The sequence below is a fragment of the Nuphar pumila genome, chromosome 6 (genome assembly GCF_984573655.1).
Source record: "Nuphar pumila chromosome 6, dmNupPumi1.hap1.1, whole genome shotgun sequence".
Taxonomy (NCBI): Eukaryota; Viridiplantae; Streptophyta; class Magnoliopsida; order Nymphaeales; family Nymphaeaceae; genus Nuphar; species Nuphar pumila.
In genome coordinates this window covers 94,300,934-94,322,013 of record NC_143254.1, presented here as the reverse complement: position 1 = coordinate 94,322,013, position 21,080 = coordinate 94,300,934, and the positions used below count along the sequence as shown (strand labels likewise).

The window sequence follows — 21,080 nt, the reverse complement described above, 5'->3', positions numbered from 1 at the left end:
ACGCCCAGACGAAAGGTATACTTTTTTTTGATTTGGGCGTTTCGGAAAACAGCTAGCACAATGCCTGACTTTCCCAAAACCAGCAAGGGATTGCCCGTCTGAATCCTGAATACGACATCTGCGCCTCCCTTCTTTAAGAAACCGACCTGATTGAGGTCGAGAAGAGGGGTGTCGCCGTTCAGACGATGGTTCTGCCTAAAAAATGCAATTGAGAAAAAAAATACAGGCATAAACGCATAGGCGCAGCAGAAGTGTGGACCCATAACCCAATGTTGGGGCCTACGCAAGAGAAAGGGCGATGACATACTTGAAGCGGCCATGTCGGTTTGCAGATGACCATTAAGCGAAGCCCAATCGACGACTCTGGGATATTCGACTCCTCAGCCGATCACAACCCTTTATGAGCGCAGGCCCTCCAACGACGGTGATCAGAATCCAAATCCCAAATCGATAAGCAGTTTTTGTTTTTGTTTTGATATTTCATCTGTATGGGGTTCCTCATCAACACCCTTTTTATAATGCAAATCCTTATTAGGTAACATTTATGTAACTATTTCCTTCCAAAATTGTGTGGCTTATCCGATAGGGACACTTTTATGGGAGTTCTTAATGTGGGTAACACCCACGTTACGTGGGTGACTCCAACACTATGCGCCTAGGGCGGTTTCTCCATGTAAAAAAAACAATGAGCGTATGTAAAGGAAATTCCATTTGATACAATGGATTGTACCGTACTCTGCACCTGTAGGCTTTACATACAGCATGGTTTGTTTATCAGGAGCCACACATTGTACCCAGCGACTTTTGACATAAAAACAATGTAGTTTTCTAATCGTATCATTGTATTGCATGGACACTTAAAAGACATGCTTGCAGAAGGTGCTGACCCCTTCGTCCCAGGTTCGACATTCACCAGGTGTGCGGGTTCCTTTCATTGGTAGGCTTTGTAAGAGCTTGGGTGTCGGTGACCTCACCCGGAGTTTACCCGATTCAAGCAGGGAATTTCATCATCAAAAGGACGTGATGGAACAACAAAATCCAACTATCCAAAACATTTTTGTTTTTACTAATAAACAATATAAATCACATATGTAGGGTTTAACCCACTAAAAGATTCATGCAAATGTTAAAAAGCAAGTGGTTTTTACTAGGGAGTATGGCAATAATGACAGTAGCCAATATTTTCCCTTTGTGAAGCATGATCAACCTGTGTTTCTTTTCAATTTCCAGAGAAACCATGTCTGTGATCTAAAAACCCGATCGTGTTGACCCAGCCTGTCATACCTACGATCATCGTCCCAGAGGCATAAAACTTCGAGGTTAGGACCCTTGTCCCCCAGGCCTATGCTGGTTGTCAGCTTGCACAATGAAAAGAGTGATGCCCAATGTTGTCAGTATCGGTATCGTCCCTGAACCTTTTGGCCACTGATTCAGCTGTATCGACCCAAAAAAATAAAAAATTATTACGTGTCAAACATAACGTATGATACATGTTAAATTATTAAAATAATAATGATTTAATATAAAATTTTGTTTTTTAGTATTTTTTATATATTAGAAAATAACCGATTCAAAGGTGAAGCGTATCGGTTTTCTGTCGATACACACTGATACCTAACATTGGTGACACCCACAGGATTTGAATGCAGACTGACAGTTTAAGCCCCATCCCACTGCACCAACCCTCTTTAAGACAGGATAAACCTGTGCTTTAATCTAGCTTATAAACAAGTGTTCATTATGGGTATGCGTCCTTTGCCACAAGGTTGATGTCAGTGCAAAACTATTCTCAATAGACAAGGAAGAGTATTCATGAAGTTTTGAATCACAGATACTGAAATTGAAGTCCAAACCAAAATGATGATTTCTCATTGTGTTTTGCCAAGGAGGCTCAACTTGTCTGGTAGGCGCAGTTAGTGCACGTCACCTTGTGTTGGGACGTTGCAAGTTCGAACTCCAAATGGTACGGTTGTGTAACTGTTAACCCCAGCGTCCAAAAGAAAAAACGAAGTGCACTCGTTATGAGTGCTAGACTTTCTCATTTGAGACCACCTATCTGTATGGGTGCTCAAGCATGAGTTTATCATGATGGGCCCAAGACACTCTTGACCGTTTCGCTAATCAGACTTGGAAGTGGGCTCACACCAAAACCCCCTCTTGGCAGGAGAAACCTTGCCGAGTAGTCAATCTGAGCAGCCATCAGAGTTCCAGCCCAAGTGGGTCGTGACTCGTGATGGTCCATCTTTGCCAAGACATCCATACATGACATGGCCCAAAAGGGCTAAAACCGATGACCAGACCGTTTAGCTCGTCAGACTTGAAAGTGGGCTTACACCAAAACAACCCCTGGCCCGAATATTCTCACGGCTCACCGAGCGGAGCCATCCACATTTTCGGGCCAAGTGGGTCATGACAGTCCATCTAGCTAACACATCCAAACACCTTTATCTCTAAATAGGGATGGCAGGGATCGGGGAAAACGAGGCCCCGCCCTGCCTCGCCCCGTTTGGACCAAGGATGAAGGTGAAACGGGGATGAAGGTTAAAATCTATCCCCGTGAGAGGATGGACTTATGATTTCCCCTGCCCCGCCCCTGTTTGGATCAGGGATGAAGGACATGAAATGGGGATGAAGGCGAGTGTGGAGGTTAAAATCCATCCGTACGGGGATGGAGGTTCGGATTTTAACCTCCACACTCGCCTCCGCCCCGGTCCATTGCCATCCCTATCTCTAAATTTAGAGATAGGGATGGCAATGGACCGGGGCGGAGACGGGGCGGGGGTGGAGTCCTTGTCCCCCCGCCTCCGCCCCGGTCCATTGCCATCCCTATCTCTAAAGAGACTAGAACCGTGTCAAGGTAAATGGGGGCAGAGAAAGAGGACTCCCCAGAACCAGAAAATGCATGCGGTACTGGAACAGCCCTTCTGGCTGCTCCCCTGGAGCCTCAGAAGACCCCACCGCAAGCCATTCTGCTGTTTTAGCCGGCACCATACTGCATCTCTTCCTCACTCCTACTGTTCTTCTTCTTCTTCTTCTCAATCCAAACAGGTTAAGAGATATGCTGTTTTGGGTGCCGGCTTTGCTGGTCTGTCTGTGGCATGGCATCTCCTAAAGGTAGTTGCCAACTACCCATTTACCTGCTAGCCATGACAGCATTCTTTGGTTCTTGTTATATGTTAGATTGTCTGGGGATGTAGTCTCATGAACCAATGAGCAACTTCCATTTGATGTAAAAGACTTGTATTTGTATCTTAGAAGTTGGTTACTGTATTGCTTTTACTCTCTGTCTCTAGGACAAACTGTAGTCTACTTGCAATTCTGTGAAACCATATTGAGCTTGTGTATTCACAACTTGGGAGATTGTTTCTGCTTAAGCTTTTCTCGTTTTTAATCTTTTAAGAGTGGTCCAATTTGTTGCTGGTTGCTGTAATTGGATGTTGGGTTGAGATGTGCTCAATGGGGTTTTTGTTATCAAGTGTGCAAATCCAGTACATTGGTGATGGTATGTAAGGGGGGTTGTGGTGCATATATGGTTTTATGTATAGAAAAAATCAATGTACATTAGATATTGTTTGATATTTTGCATCACCAAGTTGCTAAGCGGTATAGGTAATCCATATCCTAAAAAGCGTTGGCAGATGTTAACATAGTTTGTTTAGCTTTTTTCAGTGGGCTATACATCATGTCTTGTTCATCTGTAATGAATCTTTTTTCTAGTATTCATTTATATTGGATAACAAAACTGTGGTTGCTTTGTGCGCTCGTTCATGTCCACTATCATTACTTATGGGCTACAGAGACCAGCATGGACTTAGGGCAGAACATTAGCATTAGCTCAACTCTATCTGAGAAAACCATTGCCCGTCCTTACGATTCTGACACTAGTTTTTTGCCTCAGCATCTGTAGCACTATTCCTGTTATATAATGAATCTACTATTCATGAGCAAGTCAAATTTGTTTGAGAAACAATTTGGGTATGCCAAGGATTGTAGGATGTCTTCTTTTTTTCATTCTTTTTCTTCTGGACAGAGAACAGTTGTGTCTCAAGTGAATGATGGGCATGCCTTGAAAAAGAAATACAAATTTCTAAAGGAAGACTTCATAAATAATAGAATTTCATTTCTGAAAATCGTGGAAGAACCTAATTGGAAAGGACTTGTACATACGTAATCAGCTGAGCTTGTCACTATATTCCAAGGATCACCAGATGATGTTGCATGAATGTGAAACTTACTGTTGACCTCAAATTTTTTTCCTTACCCTTATCCTGTACAGTGTTAGTAGGTCAAAGATAACCAACTTGGGAACCTCCTTCTAATGACACATATAGAAGCTAACACTGCTGACTCCTCTTTGGACACTGTCCATTAAATGAGTGGTTTCCCTTTAGTTAATAAAATGTGTCCAAGTTGAAGGACGTCGCAAGTTCAATACCTGGGGTATGCACCCTTTGCTTGCAACGCTAAGTGGACCTCAAGGGATTTTATCAGTTGAGGCCTACTATCACGGCCTTTTTTCTCTGCATCTTCCTGACTCACGCGGAAAGGGAGATTGACGGGTTGTCTAGGTCGTGCGGCACACAACTTGCCGTAAGGGAGGAGCTACATAAGTCTGGCGAAAGCGAGATTAGAGACGTGCATATCTCATGCACACGTAGCATAGTGGAATATCAGAAGTGATAGAGTCGAACGGGCCAATAGAGTGAGGCAATGCCAATTTTCAGTGTGAAGAGCTTTCAAGCCTACGAGGCATGGGTGCGTCACTGTCGCCTTTCTGTGATGAGCGCACAAGCAATCAAGGGTCGATATAGCCAGCTACGCATCTGAATAAGCATCCCGAACCTTAGAGTAAGCATTGAGTTCCAAAGACACACTGAATGAGGGGTATATTGCATTTTGGCACCTGTGGCTCCTGCAGAGCGCAATGTGCGCCCTGTAGGGAACCGCCTGCTACGATGAAGATGACCTTTTGGCCCCCAACCCAAGCCAATTGTTAGTTTGGCGTAGTGAAGCTCCTTAGTCAAGAGGAATCATCGTCGCTTGACATGTACTCGTCGAGCCCCTAGCAATGGTGCGAGGTTGGGCAGCAAGGCGGACAGCTAGAGCGGGCCCCGCGCATGCCTGCTGATGCCCATGGGGAATTTGCATACTCGTGAGCACCCCCTGTGCACTCCTATGTGCTACTCACGAGCTATGTCACATGGGTGCGGGTACGGGTGCGGGGATTCGGCACTTCCAAAAAACCCGGGTGCGGGGGTGCGGCAGGGGCAAAAATGTAAATATATATATATATATCATGTATAGTGTATATGTATGAATGTATGGTAGCTGTTAAGGTCCATGACATTTATGCATGTTAGCACGTTCACCACAATTTTATGCCCCTAACAAATTTAAAAATTGATATGGTGATTAGGTGTATTAATTGTCACAATTATGGACATTTTAGTAATTTTTATTAGGAAAACATATTAATAATTGTGCATTTTGAATGCATAGCTAATAAGTGTGTAACTTATTTTTACACAAAATTGCAAAAATAGCTATTGGTGTCCATTAATGCATGGAACCGCCAAGTAATTTTTAAACTTCAAGGGTGTATTTTATGGTCATGTGTTAACACCTGCAGATGACTATGGAAGTCAACACACTTATTAACTTCCTAGACTGATCCCTCTTCATGAGAAGCCTTTTGTTTTATGTTTGCAGAGGCATTGATTTTTTTTAGATGTATATCTGAATGTGTGTGCCCAACTTGCTTTTTACCATTTTTTTATCTTATATGGTTGTCCCCAAAGATGAAAGTGATGAGTTGTGGAGCCTGATTCATTGTTTTTGCCCTTGCAGGAAGGGGGGTCTGGGGGCTCCCCCCGGCGCGGGTCCCGCTGCGCGGTCAACGGGCGGAGGTCAGGGGGGTCCGCCCCTAGCGGGGGGTTATAGGGGGGCAGCGCCCTCCCCCCCCAAGATTTTTTTTAAATTCCGCAGCACATTTCATAGGGCAATTTTTTTTTTTTTAAATTCCAAAAAAAAATGGACCAAAATGACCTTGGGTGCAGTCAACGAACCCAGGGTCGGGTTGACCGCACCCACGTCGAGTCGCGTCGACACGGGTGCGGCACCCTGCTAGCCGAATCCCTGTTACATAGCTCACAAGATATAGTGGTTGTCTGCTCCAGACTACACAATGGTGCACCAATGCAAGTCAAGAGGAAGGTCCCCTGTATAGGTGTCATGGGCGTTGATCCCCCACCAATAGGAGGAACCCTAATATCCCTTGAAAATGCACTGTTTTTGTTCCCAATGAAGTTCCTGAACATAGACTTCGTATTTCGCCAAAACGATCGTACCGGGGTATTCGTCACATATGAATGTGTTGGCGAGATTTCAATATTGGCTCGGTAATTCTCAACGTGCAAGGAGATGCGCGGTCCCAAAGTTTTAGTGGGCCTGAGTAGGCACTGGCGTGGCACCTCTGGATGAAGTTGCTTCTTTCTGTGATTTGACTTCACGGACGCGTTCTCCAGATATGATTATGCAAGAGAATAACATGAATTCTACATGGAAGTATTTTATTTGCGTGCTTGAAGTTGAGACGGGTCGCGGGTGGCGTAGCACCCACAAAGCATGGTACATGGCTGCGGGTGGCCGGAGAGGCCCCCATGGCATGGAACATGGAGCTGAGCAGATGCACTTGAGAAGTAGCGCGCACACTTTAGACTTGCTTGTTGAGCTGCTTACGAGAAATATAGCACTGTCTTGTGCCACCTCCGCATGCCATAGCCAAGGTAAGCTTTCCACTTAGCAACACACACGTCATCATAGACCCCACCGCACCGCACACGCACGTGCGTCACTTTTGGCTGGTGACATAAAGATCGGCACACTATGCCAAGGACTGCTGGGTTCACACCCATCCTGGTTCTTGCTGATGAAAACTGGAATTTTTGTTGGCTTAACGTGCTGCCACTGCCCCTCACCCGCCCAACTCGCACCCCCCAAAAAAAGAAGTGCCCTCTTTGTTACTGCCTATGAAATGTGTTCTGCTTATTATCCATGGAGATGTGTGCCCTCTGAATCAGTATATTATTTATGGATTTGAACCGCCTACTAGCCGACATTACCTTATTGAAATGATCAAGATGAACAGTTTTACCATTGAAAAAGTGATTAGCATACCTCTTCTTGCAATTCCTAATCTTTAAAATTAAGTGCAGTGGTCTCTGTAGGCTTGATTTATTTTATTCTTATAATTTACTGCTGCTTGATGTTAGTTTTGGATACCTTAAGATTCAAATTCCACATTTTGTAAGGGGACTAGAAGGGGAAATGTGAGTCTTAGTCTTCATTAAGGTTCCCCCTTTTCTTTTCAATAAAATTTCCATTAGAAGAGCGGTCCCTTTTGCGAATTGGAGTACAATTTCTTTAGCTTTTATCTCTCTATGAAAAGATTTGGTTGAATTCAAGGGAAAATGAACGTCTTCACTCCAAGGAAATTCTGTGCTGCTAGGACCTTTCCTATTAGGTGGAAATATTTATTAGTTTCAAAATGTTGGAGCACGTTAGAATATCCAGCTGGAGCATCAAATTGCTGAATGTCTCTGAATCAGATTAAATTAGCAGTTGTTAGGTAAAAGCCTACCTAACTAATCCATTCTGAGTGGTGCTTGCAATCACTATATTTATCAATTCTATCTAGCTCATGTTTTTCTACATAAGAAAACTTGCACATTTTTTTGCATGAATGCATCATTATTTTCTGTTGGTTCCTTCACCTCTTCTCCTGCTTTACAGTACAATTCTGCTGTCTCAGACGATCATGGGTTTATAAGATGCTAACCTAATGTTTTATGACGCCCTTATGTCTTGGGCATTTAGTTGTGCTTCAAGCCACTCAAACATTAAAATCTCTGTTATGCAGCTCAGCTCAAAGGATTCAACCATGCACATTGATATCTATGATGAGATTGGTATTGGAGGTGGTGCTTCTGGGGTTGCTGGAGGACTTCTGCATCCCTACTCCCCTAAAGGTTTGATTTACAAGTCTAATGTTGAGGTGCTACAATAGAATGGCCCCACACTTTCATTTTATACTGTTTGGAAATCTGTATTGTTTTTTATTCTTCTCTTTCTTTGTGGTTCTATATTGTAGTGAAACTTTTGTGGAAGGGAGCTGAATGCTGGGAAGAGGCCCTGAAGCTGCTAAGGGTTGCAGAAACTGCAGTGCAATCTAGGCCTTCAAATTGGAATAAAAATGATGATTTAACAGTTGACTTCGATGGACCTATTGTATGGAGAAGGTTTTCTACTGATCCTCTTGACTGAATGTCCATTTGTTTTTTGTTTTGAATCATCTTGGCTATTTAATAGGATCTGGGTTTGTTTCTTCAGTTCAATTAGACAAGTCATTGTGGCATGTTCCTCCTCAATCTAAGTTACACAATTGAGTTTTTCCTCCATTTTTGGTCTACATGAATGTCAAAAGGTTATCATGTTTCTCTCCACCCAAGATCTTTGGTCTATGTAAATGCCAAATGATCATAAGTAGCTCTAAGTTTCTAACCCATCAGATGGATTGCCATCATTGATTTAGAACTGATGATATGCAGAGTAAAGTGATCTGGATACAAAGACATTTAACAAGGGTTACTTTTGTTGTTGTTTTGTTTTCAGTGTGTGTGTGTGTGTGTGTGTGTGTGTGTGTGTGTGTGTGTGTGTGTGTGTGTGTGTGTGTGTGTGTGTGTGTGCATGTATCTAAGCTAGGAAATCATGTTTTTACTCCCATTTTCAGTCTATATCAATGTCAAAAGGTTATCATGCTTTTCTTCTGCTTTTAGTCTACATGAATGCCAAAATGTCACAAGTAGCTCTAACCCATCAGATGTGATTGTCATCATTGATTTAGGCTGACAATATCACAATACACAGTCAGGTTTGGATACCAAAACATTTATCAAGGGCTACGCTTATTCTCGTTGTTTTTGTTTCGGTGTGTGTGTGTGTGATTATCATCATTGATTTAGGAGTTCAGAGTGCCGAAATATAGGGTAAAGTGATTTGCATTCTAAGACATTTGTCAAGAGTTTGTTATAGTTATTGTTCTCATGTGTGTGTGTGTGTGTGCTGCTAACATGACTACTGCTGATGATAATTATAGTGCTGATGTTCTGCAGGGGAATCATAAGACCCGCGACCAAAATAAAAAGTCTTGATATAATGACTGAGGTAATCTTTTTTACAGTGGATTCTGCATAACTAAAACAAGACACTTTGTTTTACTGAATCAAGCAATTCTAATGTTGAAAGAATTTGTTTTAAGTTGTCAGAATGCCCAGAACTACCTTGGGAGTTGCAAACTTGAAGTTATAACTAAAGATACTGTAAAGAAACTCATGCCTGATGTGATTATGCCTTTAAATGCTGCTTTCTATATGTCCGAAGCTGTAAATATCCATCCTCTGCGCTATCTCCAGGTAAAGCATTTCTTTGAACCATGTTTGCCATGCAAAAATTTTCATCCATTGGGATCCTCTCTTTTCTGCTTAGATTGAACATATTGGATGAATGACTTCATAGTTCTTACTTGTAGGCACTCTTTTTGGCATGCCAAAACCTATCAGGAAATTTCATGATTTCAGGAAATCCTTCAAAAGGGATAATTTTCCATAAGAAAGCCATTAACAATCTACAAGAACTTTCAGGTTATTCCTTTGCCAGCTGATTACCAACCTTCTCTATGTGTGCGTGTAAATATTTTGTTAATGCTTGCATTGTAATATCGTGTGTTTTTCTATAATATTAAATTTTGAAACTTCATAAAATTTGGCTAAGTGCTTCGTAAAGTCGGTAGAAATCCTTGATTTTAGGTGGAATTAGCTGAGTCTGAGCTTGACCTAAGACCCATTGACAAGACCTAAACGAGCCAATTAAGATTTGGTAATTTTTTTTATTTTTAACCTTTAAAATCGAGTGAAATTTAGGTTAAATTCAAGCAAAATTTAGAGGCAAAATTCAGGTAATATATCATTAGATGCGTCTCGAAATTCTGATAACATTGATATTTTGTTTTTCTGAATTCGGTCTACGGTTGGCCTGAAAATCTCATTTTTTGAAAAATGACCCGTCTTTATGTGACCGGTTCTGAATCGGATCGGATCCGTATGATCTAAGTTGATATAGATCTGGATCTAATCCAAGACCCATATTAATTAATATTTGGTCCAGTATGAGATCCATATGGATATGGATTTGGATCTTGGATTCGGGTCTAGATCCAAAATCTAAGTCCAACGAATTTAAAGTCTTAAATTCAATATAAAGGTTCAATTGATTGAATTTTCAAGTTAAAAAGACTCCTAGAGGAGTGGGACACTTCTGGAACTTTCTAAAAATTTATTATTTAATAAATATTAATTAATTAATTAATTATTAAAATTTTATGAATTATGAAATTTATTTTGGATATGACAACTACCTATTAATAGAGGATTCTAGAGGGGGCATCACCATCTAGAAAGACCCAAATGTAGTTAAGATAAAAAAAATAATAATAAAATATAAATAAAGGTAGTTAGAGAGAGATAGAGTTATACACCTGTATAACTCTAAGATTTGGACTCTAGAGGGGCGTCACCCGAGAAAGGGGGAGAGAGAAAAATCGTGGGAGGAGAGAGAAAGAGAAAAGTAGGATGAAGAAGGAGAGGGATCTCCTTACGTTCTGATCGTCCGACGTATATTTCTAGTCTTTTTCCATCTCCGATCAAAGGTACGGGTTTTTCTATCGATTCAAATGGGAAGAAATAGCCTAAATTAAGTTTATGTGATCTTTTTGATGAAAAAAAAGAAAAAGGGGAAAATCTGAATTTGAATATGAGATTATATATATATATATATATATAAAACGTTGATTTGGGTCGATTTTTCCTTTTTTTTCAGTCGATATATATATATATATATATATATATATATATATATATATATATATATATATATATATATATAATGCTAAATCAATCATTTATTTTCGTCATGGCATGTATTCAATTTTCTGATTTTGTGCATATAGCTGATTCCGCTCTACTGTCCATGTGGACAGATCATAGATCTGGATAGATCTGCAGATTTTCGTTGGTGCGCAAATCTGGTCCAGATCTGTCATTTTTTTGTGTGTACACAAGGAGAAGTAGACTGGCCGCAGGGTCATAGATATATATATGGGGGGAAAAACCAGGTATATACATGTATTTACGTATAGAGTGATGAGTTTTATTTTCTTGTTTTGGTCGATTTTCCTATAGCATTCAGTTCTGAAATTTTGTATGCTTTTGATTACATGGTAGTCGATTTTCTTGAAATTGGAGCTGAATATGCATGCACTACATGTTAACGATTTTCCTTGTTCATGCCTATGAATATATATTAGGTACATATTCATTTTTTCTTGTTTCGGCCTAATGAATACACACATGTGCAAGTCTATCTTTCATGAATTTTTTTTGTTCTTGCAGATCACCTGAATATATGTATTTATGGTTTGATGGCTGCATCCATTACGGTCTGGTTTGGGATCAGATTTGACCCCAAACCAGGCCTGTCACAAGATCCTAGTATGTTGATTTTTTTTATACATTGCTGCTGATGTGGCTGGGTTTGTAAAACCAACTTTTAGACATGCTTACTAACAATGAAAATCAGCCGGCTGTACGATGAAGCAGAGCTGATTTTCTGTCATAATGTGCAGCAGCATAATTTTATCTTTCCAGCAGTAATTATGTTATACAACTGCCACAAAACTGTGTTCATATATGTGCAGAAAACCTATGACCGTTATACACGATTTCTAAGAATAATTATGTTTGCAAACCTGCCATTAAAATATTATGCACATGCTGAAAATCGTTGGGCTGCCAAGAGACTGAGTGTAGCTGAGATGCGTATGCTGAGATGGATGTGTGGAAATACAATAAAAGATAAGATTCGGAACGAGGAGATACGTAAGAAGGTAGGCGTTGCACCCATTGAAAATAGGATGAGAGAGAATCGTTTACGGTGGTTTGGACATATTTGGCGAAGGCCTAATGATGCTCCAGTTAGAAGGATGGAGAAATGGGAAAATATATTAGTTAAAAGAGGTCGGGGTAGGCCTAGGAAGACATGGATGGAGGTAATAGGAAAGGATATGAATGCTTTGAACCTCACCGAGGACATGGCATTGGATAGAAATGATTGGAGGAGAAGGATTCATGTGGAAGGCCCAGAATGGTTTTCTTTTTTGGTTCATATCGCCGACCCCAATTGTTTTGGGATGAAGGCGTAGTTGTTGTTGTTGTTGCTGCTGCTGAAAATCGTTGGCTGTTAAAAGCATGGAGACCCAAATTTTCTGATATGTAATAGCAGATTTATTTTTTAGCATCGTCATGGTTCATATTAGAGCTGTTTTGAGGTTATTATGAGTGTTTGACGTCAAAGTTTGTAGTGATGCAGTTAGGCATGTCTAAACAATTTTTAATATCTAGTTATGAACTGCTGTCATGACTGTGTTATACTGAACTTTTATTGGATTCTGTTAGGCTGTCAAAGCTGGTTCAATACCGACACATGACTTGTAAAAAAAAATCTGTTCTAGTTAGGATTTGCCAAACTATTTATGAGCTGAATATTTTTTTGTTCTTTTTTTTTCACACCGTATGCATGCAATCCTGTTCCGACTTACCGTGTTCATACGGTTAAATCTGGAAAGACTTGCAGGTCGTCGTAAGTGGATAAATCTGGATCAAATCTGCTGCGTTCACACAGGCAGATCTGGACAGATCTGCCACTCTTTTTTTGCTTGGACAGATCTGGTTCAGATTTGTCCGAGCTGTGCTTCTTGTACCAGCCGATTGTTTTGGAGTATCAGTTCTCCAAAATCGGGTTTAAAAAAAAAAACAGTTTGATGTGATGTTTCACTTGCCTGCCTGTGACTGTCCAAAAATCCTTACAAAGGAACTTTGAGACGTGCATATTATGAACACATAAATTTTGAAGTTATTTTGATAGTTATTTTGATGTTGCCTTGACATGATCACGTGCATATTTGGATACTATGCATGAGACGAATCATGAAAGAAAATGCATGTTGCATCTGTTCGTATGCATATGCAATTTGTTTTATATGTACATTCTTGATTGTGTGTGACTGAACGTGCATTGTGGACATGTCTCGGTAGTTGTGTGTGTATGTTCACTGAGAATTTTTGCTTAAGATGCATCGATGGTCAAATGTGAACTACTGTAGGCCGTGTGGGCTAGGATCATGCGTAGCTCTAAGATTAGTGTTATGTATTGCAAAATTCACTTTTAAAATTATTGGCTTTCTAAATTAATTGCACTGTTAAAATTTATAACGGGCCAAGGTCTTGTGTTGTGTTTTGCATGTTGATTTGCAAAATGATTCTTTTGTAAAGAACTTGACTTTTGTTAAAAAGATAAAAAAGATAAACAGTGTAATTAATATTTTTCTTCTTGAATATCCATTCCACAATGTGAGAATCTTGGATGGCGGTTTTGGAAAAACGGTGAGGATACTAAAACTCTATGTGCGATTGTGCTCCTTTAACTCGATATGGTGGTTCGCCTTCCGACTACGATTTTAAGGAGCTTTTAGCCACTTTGACTGAAGGCAGTGTTGTAGACACAGTTGTGTTATTAGTATACCAAGAAAGTGACATCAGTAGATGTTGATTTTCCTGGTGTTTCGATATTAGATGTTGATTTCTAATATTCTAATGAATGGTATTGATTCCTGATATCGATCGAAGAACTAGTGTGAAACCCAGTGATAAAATACAAATTATGTGTTAAGCTACAATTGAGAATGTATCTTGAACTTCAGGAATTTATTGTACCCGTTTTGAATATCCGCGAGTTTTAATGAAAAGTGAAACTAAACTTGTGTGCATTTAATAGGGACATGCATGCAAAAGAGAATTCTGACAATAACTTAATAATTTATTCATGCATGTGCATTAGAATCATGCGTATTTACTGTTCTGTATTAGTTCATGCATTCTTACTTGTTCTGCTTCATGTGAGATATTGTTAATGCATGATAATTGCTTTTAAATGCTTGAATAATAATTGGTTTATGAGATGTTTGTTATTATATTTTCTCTTAAAACTTGTATGAATTTGATTTATGCTTTTTCTTGCTTATTTGGATTTTTAGAAGAATTCGTACAAAGAATGTATGATTCTTACCCAATACTTCCTATGTTTTTCACGGGATCTGAAACTCAGTGATGATGATGACTGCTACAAAGAGCCTACGAGTCTGCATGACTGACTTCTATTATTCTTGGACAGTAACTGTATAATTTTAAACTTTAATTTACTTTTATTCTTAGAGTTTGATTATTGATTAATAAAGTTAGTTATTTTGATTGGATGGTTCAATTTAAAGACCCCTTGTGGTTTGGAATTTGGTTAAGTCAGTGAGGCCCCGGATCCTTGGGTTTTTAGTTTCCGCAATTGTTTAAAAAAAAAATCACTTTTCAACGGGGATGAGTTGGAGTCGTTACATGCGTATCTTGCTACCATTTTTGTTTGTTTGAAAATGTATATGACTACCGATAAAAGATAGTATGGTATGCCAAAACATTAAGCCTCGATTTTCTCGGTCAAGCATAGTACTGTTTGATATACAGTGTAGGCAAGTCATTATTAACCAATTATATTTAAGTTATTCAATTTGTGTGGGATTGATGGTTTCTTGTCATTGAAGACACATTAATAACATTAAATTTTCCCTTTCAACGCAGCAAAAGGTTTGGTTCTCTGGAGCTTCTTGGCAAGGGAATTCCTTGGGAGTTTTCTCAAGAACCTGTGATTTTTAAGTCTCTCAAATGAAACAATAAAACAATGGACTATGATGAACTGAAATTGATTATAAATCTGTTTCAGAAAAACTGATCAATATTATGACACTTTCATGAAAATCTTGTTTAGTTCAGTGATCACAAAATTTAGATTCACTAACTTGCCAATAAAGACCAGTTAATTTTGGGCAGTGGCATTATTTTCATGAGCATTCACATTTGTTCACCATGTATGGATGCTTATGCTTTCACAATCACATGCACATGCATGTTCAGAGTTTTTTTAGCTTTATACATCCGCAAATTGAAATCTGGGATCTCCTCTAAGCTTTGGGTCTGCAGGTTCATACAGTGCAGTGATAACATGTCTTGGTGCAAAATCGTGCTTGTTGCCTGAACTATCAGGAAAGCTCCCTCTGAGAACATGCAGAGGTGTTGTCATGCATATGAAACTACCACATGAGTTCAAGTAAAGCTTCTACTTATTTTTTTTTATGGTTTAGCGTGTGATGTTTGAAAGTTTTACTGATGCTAGCTGTTTGTCTCAGAGGAGAATATACAGACCACACTCCCTCAATATTGTCAGATGTGTGGCTTGCAATCCAAGGACCTCGTGATTTGGTCATCGGTTCAACATGGGAATGGAGTTCAAAAGATTACTCATCGACTGTTTCTGAAGAGGAAGCATCTTCTGCTCTTCAGGATATTCTACCAAAGGCTTCAGCTGTATTTCCTAACATCAGGAACTGGGTCTTCAACAGTGCAAAAGGAGGCATGAGGGCCATGCCTCCCTTGACTGAGCATGGATCACTGCCTCTGTTGGGGTGTTTGGATGATCTTGTCGGAGGGAGTGCAAAGTGTAGATTCTGGTTTGTAGGGGGATTAGGTGCAAGAGGCTTGCTTTACCATGCTTGGCTTGGAAAGTTGATGGCTAAAACTGTGTTTTCCTGTGATGAAGATCTGTTGCCTCCTGAATTAACTGCATGGACAAAGTGATGTGATTGTAGTTTTTATTAGGTCCTGGCCACAGTTGCCATCTAAGCATAATGTTGGCAACAAAAACACCAGGCCTGTTGCCCATGGTCAACTACATCCAACTTCAAGGTGAATAAGTGTTTAGTTTTTATATCACCCGAGCGAGTTTTGCATTTTTCACAAAGCAGCCAGAAGGCCCAGAAGTATGTCCAATTGAGTCATGTACAAGATGACCGTCTAGGTGTGTATCGACGATATAGTGTTGCAGTCCCTTAGACCAAGTAGATACTAGTAGCTGAGAGAGAGAGAGAGAGAGAGAGAGAGAGAGATGAGTTTCTCTTTAAATATCACATATGCATTGTTCTTTGTTTCTCCTTAAGTATCACATACACAATTAGTCCTTTTTACCTTTGTAAAATTGTTGAATTGTTTTGTTGATATTGTAAAGCCATCAACTAATGATCATTTCCCTGCTGAATTACTATGTTGTCATCAAAAGCCGATCAGGTGTTACCTCGTCCATCCATGCAATGACTGGTATCCAACCACCATTGCTGGGGCTGCTTTGTTTTCAGCAATCCATTCCATACAATCTAAGCACAGTTCATTTAGAGCATGAGCATTTTCCAAAAAAGTCGTGAATGGTTGGAGTTGGAGGCTCTAACAACCATAGTTGGATGTTCATTCATTACATGGATAAACGGTATCAGATTGGACTTTTGGCAGTATTTTTGTAAGGGGCAAGCATGGTCCGCTCCGTTTTAGTCTCTGCATAAATTTACAGCTCCATTTTTTTCGTGTAGCTGGATGGTAAGGTCTAATTATCAAAACCAAGAGATCTCTGGTCGAAATATACGGAGTCTATACCCCAGCTTGCCTATAAAGAAAAACTAATAAGGACCAATTAACGCCAGTCTAAGCCATTCTTGCAGAAATCACTTCTTAAGAGCAACCAAAAACTACCCACATCAAAAGGGGAACACTACAGAGCATGAAAAGGCCAAACGGATTGATTTACATATCTTGAGAATTGATAAGGCAGCATGTATATCATGTACATGGATGTGCATGTGTGCGGCTGCGAGCACACACAATTTAGCAATAAAGAGCTTTACTTACTGATCCACGACTGAATCAGGCAAGTCACCAAAACCCTGGGTGTGAATCTGCCGGATCCCAAGCTAAGCTGGGTAACTCAAAGACACTGACCATGAGGCTTCCCCAAGTCGGTGGCATAGTCCAATATACCACTGCACTCCTTCAGCAATGCACTAAATGGTATACAAGTTGCCAACCAATGTCACTGATTTAATTGCATTAAAAAATAGCCAGCAGGTCACACAGTAATACACATTTTCATCTTAGATCCACCATCCAAAATGGCCTTTACGGCCTTTAACGGTCATTCAAGTTAAAGGTTGTAAGAGTTTGATATCAAATGTGTGTGTCCCTTGCCTTAAAGCCAAAGCAGCAGGCTCCCTGGTAGGCAAGGGGGGGGCGGGCAGTCAAGGTATTTTCACTGCTTGGGGATGGTTCATACGACAGAGCAATCTCTTCCAGGCCCTACCACCTGAAACAGTGTTTCCCCACAAAAAATAAAAGAACAAAAAAACAATCTCAAACTAAGAGCAGTCAATACCCAGCTTCTTTATGCTGTAGTCCACATATACACCTGACCTCCAGCTGTACCACCTGCTAGACACCCTAAAATACATGGATGTGCAGCCAAACAGTTGGAATGGCAGTCATCAGGGAGCTCCTTAAGCTTGTGGTGGTTTTGGAGCTTGTGGAGATTACATCCACTGCCCACGGTGTGTTACCAATGAAAACATATGAATCATCCCATCCCCAGATCGTTCTGAATCAAGTATAACAGTAACACAAATCAGAAACAACTCAAATATAGAAATTAAGACACAAAGGAGGATTATGTAAACAACAGATTTAAGAGCTGGATTGAATATGGCTATGATAAACATCATTCTAGAATTTGCAACAGAAATAGATTGATGTAACACTGTGATTGGCTTCATTTATTTGTTTTCATACTGAAAAAAAGGAAATAAAAACACAGACACCACTAGCATCATTTTCGTACTTCTGTGATTACAATTAAGTGTCACAAATATAATTTACATTTTAAAAATAACATGTTTTTTTAGTGCGATAAAAATATTTTTCTGTTATTTTTAAGTTATTTGTCTTTATATTTTTATATGATTTTGCCTTTTCTATATACAAATATTTTTGGTGAGATTTTGCTGTGCACAACAAAAAATTTCAAAATATCACAAGATTTTCCCTTTGCCAAGATTTTCCCAAGAACGTACCAACGGGGCTCCGCATGGTTGGTAGGAGCTGTCAGTGCACGTCTCCCTGTGGTGGGACGTTGCAGGTTCAAAACCCCAATGGTACCTAACCCCAGCTTGCCTTTCAAAAAAAAAAAAGATTATCCCAAGAACGGGATCTGTGACTTTAGTTACATAAGAGTCTTTCAACAGGGTAACGTCAAGGAGGTTCAATTTAAACTACTAAAAAAGATGATATCCAATATGGAGGAAATTTGTGACAGCTAACAGCAGGCATAGCCGCACTGAGCAATCCAGCTAGGACTTCAATAAGGGTAGCCACAAAGTTAGCAAAACCTGGTTTTGAAGTCATAAAGCTGATATCCCAGGGTGAAAAGCTTTCGAAGGTCAGTGAAGGTCATATTATATCTGACACAGAAAAAAGGGAAACTGACACAAGCTGCCAAAGAGAAGCGCATATTGTGAACTTGCTAGAAAATCACATGAAAGGATAAGTAAAATATGTGTTACGGTATCCAGTCTACCACAGTAAATTTTCCAACAGAAAATTCCATCATCTTTCAGAAAAAATACCCACAAGGCATCAAGTTTAAAATTTAAATGTGTTTGAAACAGATTAACCTAATGCATGATCATACCTGAAGTAAGCAATGCATCCAACGGCACAATTGTTACGATGAACATATGTTAATTCTCCAGCATCAACGGTTCTCAACAGTCCCACTCGATTGTCCAAACTGCATTCAGCAATTAAAATAGATTAACAATTTAACAGGAACTGATTGATAATAACCCCTCGCCATAATGGGCTTGTGTGGAGAAAGATGATTTTCTCAATTACCAAACCAACCACTTCTCAAATAGTGCAACTATATGCACTAGCCCAGGACTCGATCAATCGAACGACAAGAAGGTAAATAGAAAATTGAAAGCAAAACAGAGACTACTAATTTACAAATAAATATACATCAACCTCATATTTTTCTGCACCTCGTTTGCAGGTTGTGTGATTCAGATGCAACACCTAGACACCGGACCACTAGTTCTACTAAAGCAGAGAACATGGTAATCAAGGGAAACATTCACAACAATATTGTCCTATTTGAAACTTCTTTTTCATCAAACATACATAAACTAAAAAAGGGAAAGAATAAGAAAACGTGTTAGCTTTAGGGATATATGAAAAAAAATAAAAAAACTAGCAAAGATTTTGTAGTTTTGCTAATCTTCCTAACAATAAGAAAAATGCTGCAAGGATTGAAAAGACCTCACCCTATTTGTCAATACAACAAGGAATACAGAGACATGTATGCAATTTATGGTGCTAGAGTGGTTAGTGCAAACTGCAAACCTTGTTGTTGCTACAAGACTTCCAGTTGGTGAGAAAAAGGCTGAAGAAACATCTCTTTCATGATTTATATGAACATAAAAGAAACAAAACATGGCACAAAAGGTAACGTGGTTCAGCATTATGCTTACATCCACCGTAAAGGGAGCCTGCTGCTCTATTTTGTGTTAATTAATTTTTTGATGAGATTACATTGCATTTTTATATAAGATCTCATAACAACCAGACCCAAGAAAATAGGAGCAAATGCAGTACCAGATTTCAAAAAAAAAGGAGAACCACCACCAGCTAAGAGGATCAACATGAAATGAGAAACCGCCCAATAATGCAATATAATCTTCAATCAGCTTTGAATTGCAGAAATTATGCAATCATAACAATCTCCCCCTTAAATTGGTGCGCAGATATCAATCTGCCCCAACTTGTTGATGATCATCTTATGTCTTTCACTGCCCAAGGATTTAGTGAGAATGTCAGCCAGCTGATCACCACTTGGCACATGCAAAGTTTTGATAATTCTTGCTTGAATATTTACTCTGATAAAATGACAATCCACCTCTATATGTTTAGTTCTTTCATGATATACCGGGTTGGCTCCGATGTATATGGCTGCCATATTATCACACTTTAGTTCAAACGGTTTTGTAATCTCTATTCTCATATCTTTCAGCAGTGCTTTCAGCCATATAATTTTACATGTACAAGCAACCATGGCTCTGTATTCAGCTTCAGCACTGGATCTTGCCACAACACTTTGTTTTTTGCTTTTCCAAGTGACTAGATTGCCTCCAACAAATGTACAATACCCCGGAGGTTGATCGTCTGTCATTCGGATCCCCGGCCCAGTCAGCATCTGCATATCCCATTAAAGTGAAGGATTTTTCTTTTTAGTAAAACTCCTCTACCAGAACTCCCCTTTAAGTATCTCAATATTCTATGAGCTGCCTCAACATGGATAGTTCGAGGTTTGTGCATAAACTGGCTAACCAAACTGACAACATATGTAATGTCAGGACTTGTCATAGTCAAGTATATAAGTTTCCCAATCAATCTCTCATATCTTTCTTTTTCTACTTCCTCTCCGTCATCAATTCGAAGCTTACAATTCATCTCTAATGGGGTTTCAACGGCTTTGGCACCAAGCATCTCAGTTTCCTTCAAGAGATCAAGAACATATCTTCTTTGACAAATAAAGATCCCTTTATCTGAATGTGCGACCTCAATTCCCAAAAAAAAAACCTCAGCTTGCCTAAGTCTTTTATTTCAAACTACTTATTCAAGTAATGTTTAACGTTCTTCATGAAGTCCACGTCATCACCTGCCATGATGATATCGTCAACGTACACCAACAATATAGTAGTTTTAGACCCTTTTTTAGCAGTGAACATGGTGTAGTCTGCCATGCTCCTATTAAAACCAATCTTGACGAGAGCATTACTTAACTTGGAGAACCAAGCACGTGTTAAAATATGTGTACTCATACACATATATGTATGTTAAAATATAATCCTTAAATGTACATATATATATTTATATATATAAAGATACGTATACATATATATATGTATACGTATCTCTATTTATATATATATATAT

General features: G+C 39.4%; 1 protein-coding gene across 2 annotated transcripts; it reads left to right on the top strand.

The window, feature by feature from the left end:
* Nucleotides 1-2,868: 2,868 nt before the first annotated feature.
* LOC149835231 (uncharacterized) lies at nucleotides 2,869-16,265 on the top strand. Of its 2 annotated transcripts, none has more exons than XM_090010454.1 (8): nucleotides 2,869-3,114; nucleotides 7,919-8,027; nucleotides 8,150-8,297; nucleotides 9,171-9,222; nucleotides 9,324-9,470; nucleotides 9,587-9,698; nucleotides 15,195-15,321; nucleotides 15,401-16,265. In XM_090010454.1, the coding sequence occupies exons 1-8, from the start codon at nucleotides 2,899-2,901 to the stop codon at nucleotides 15,846-15,848; spliced, it is 1,359 nt and encodes a 452-aa protein (XP_089866580.1). In that variant the 5' UTR covers nucleotides 2,869-2,898; the 3' UTR covers nucleotides 15,849-16,265. The 2 variants fall into 2 exon arrangements, with proteins under 2 accessions (XP_089866580.1, XP_089866581.1); XM_090010455.1 differs by lacking the exon at nucleotides 2,869-3,114 and adding an exon at nucleotides 6,706-6,785.
* Nucleotides 16,266-21,080: the final 4,815 nt, after the last annotated feature.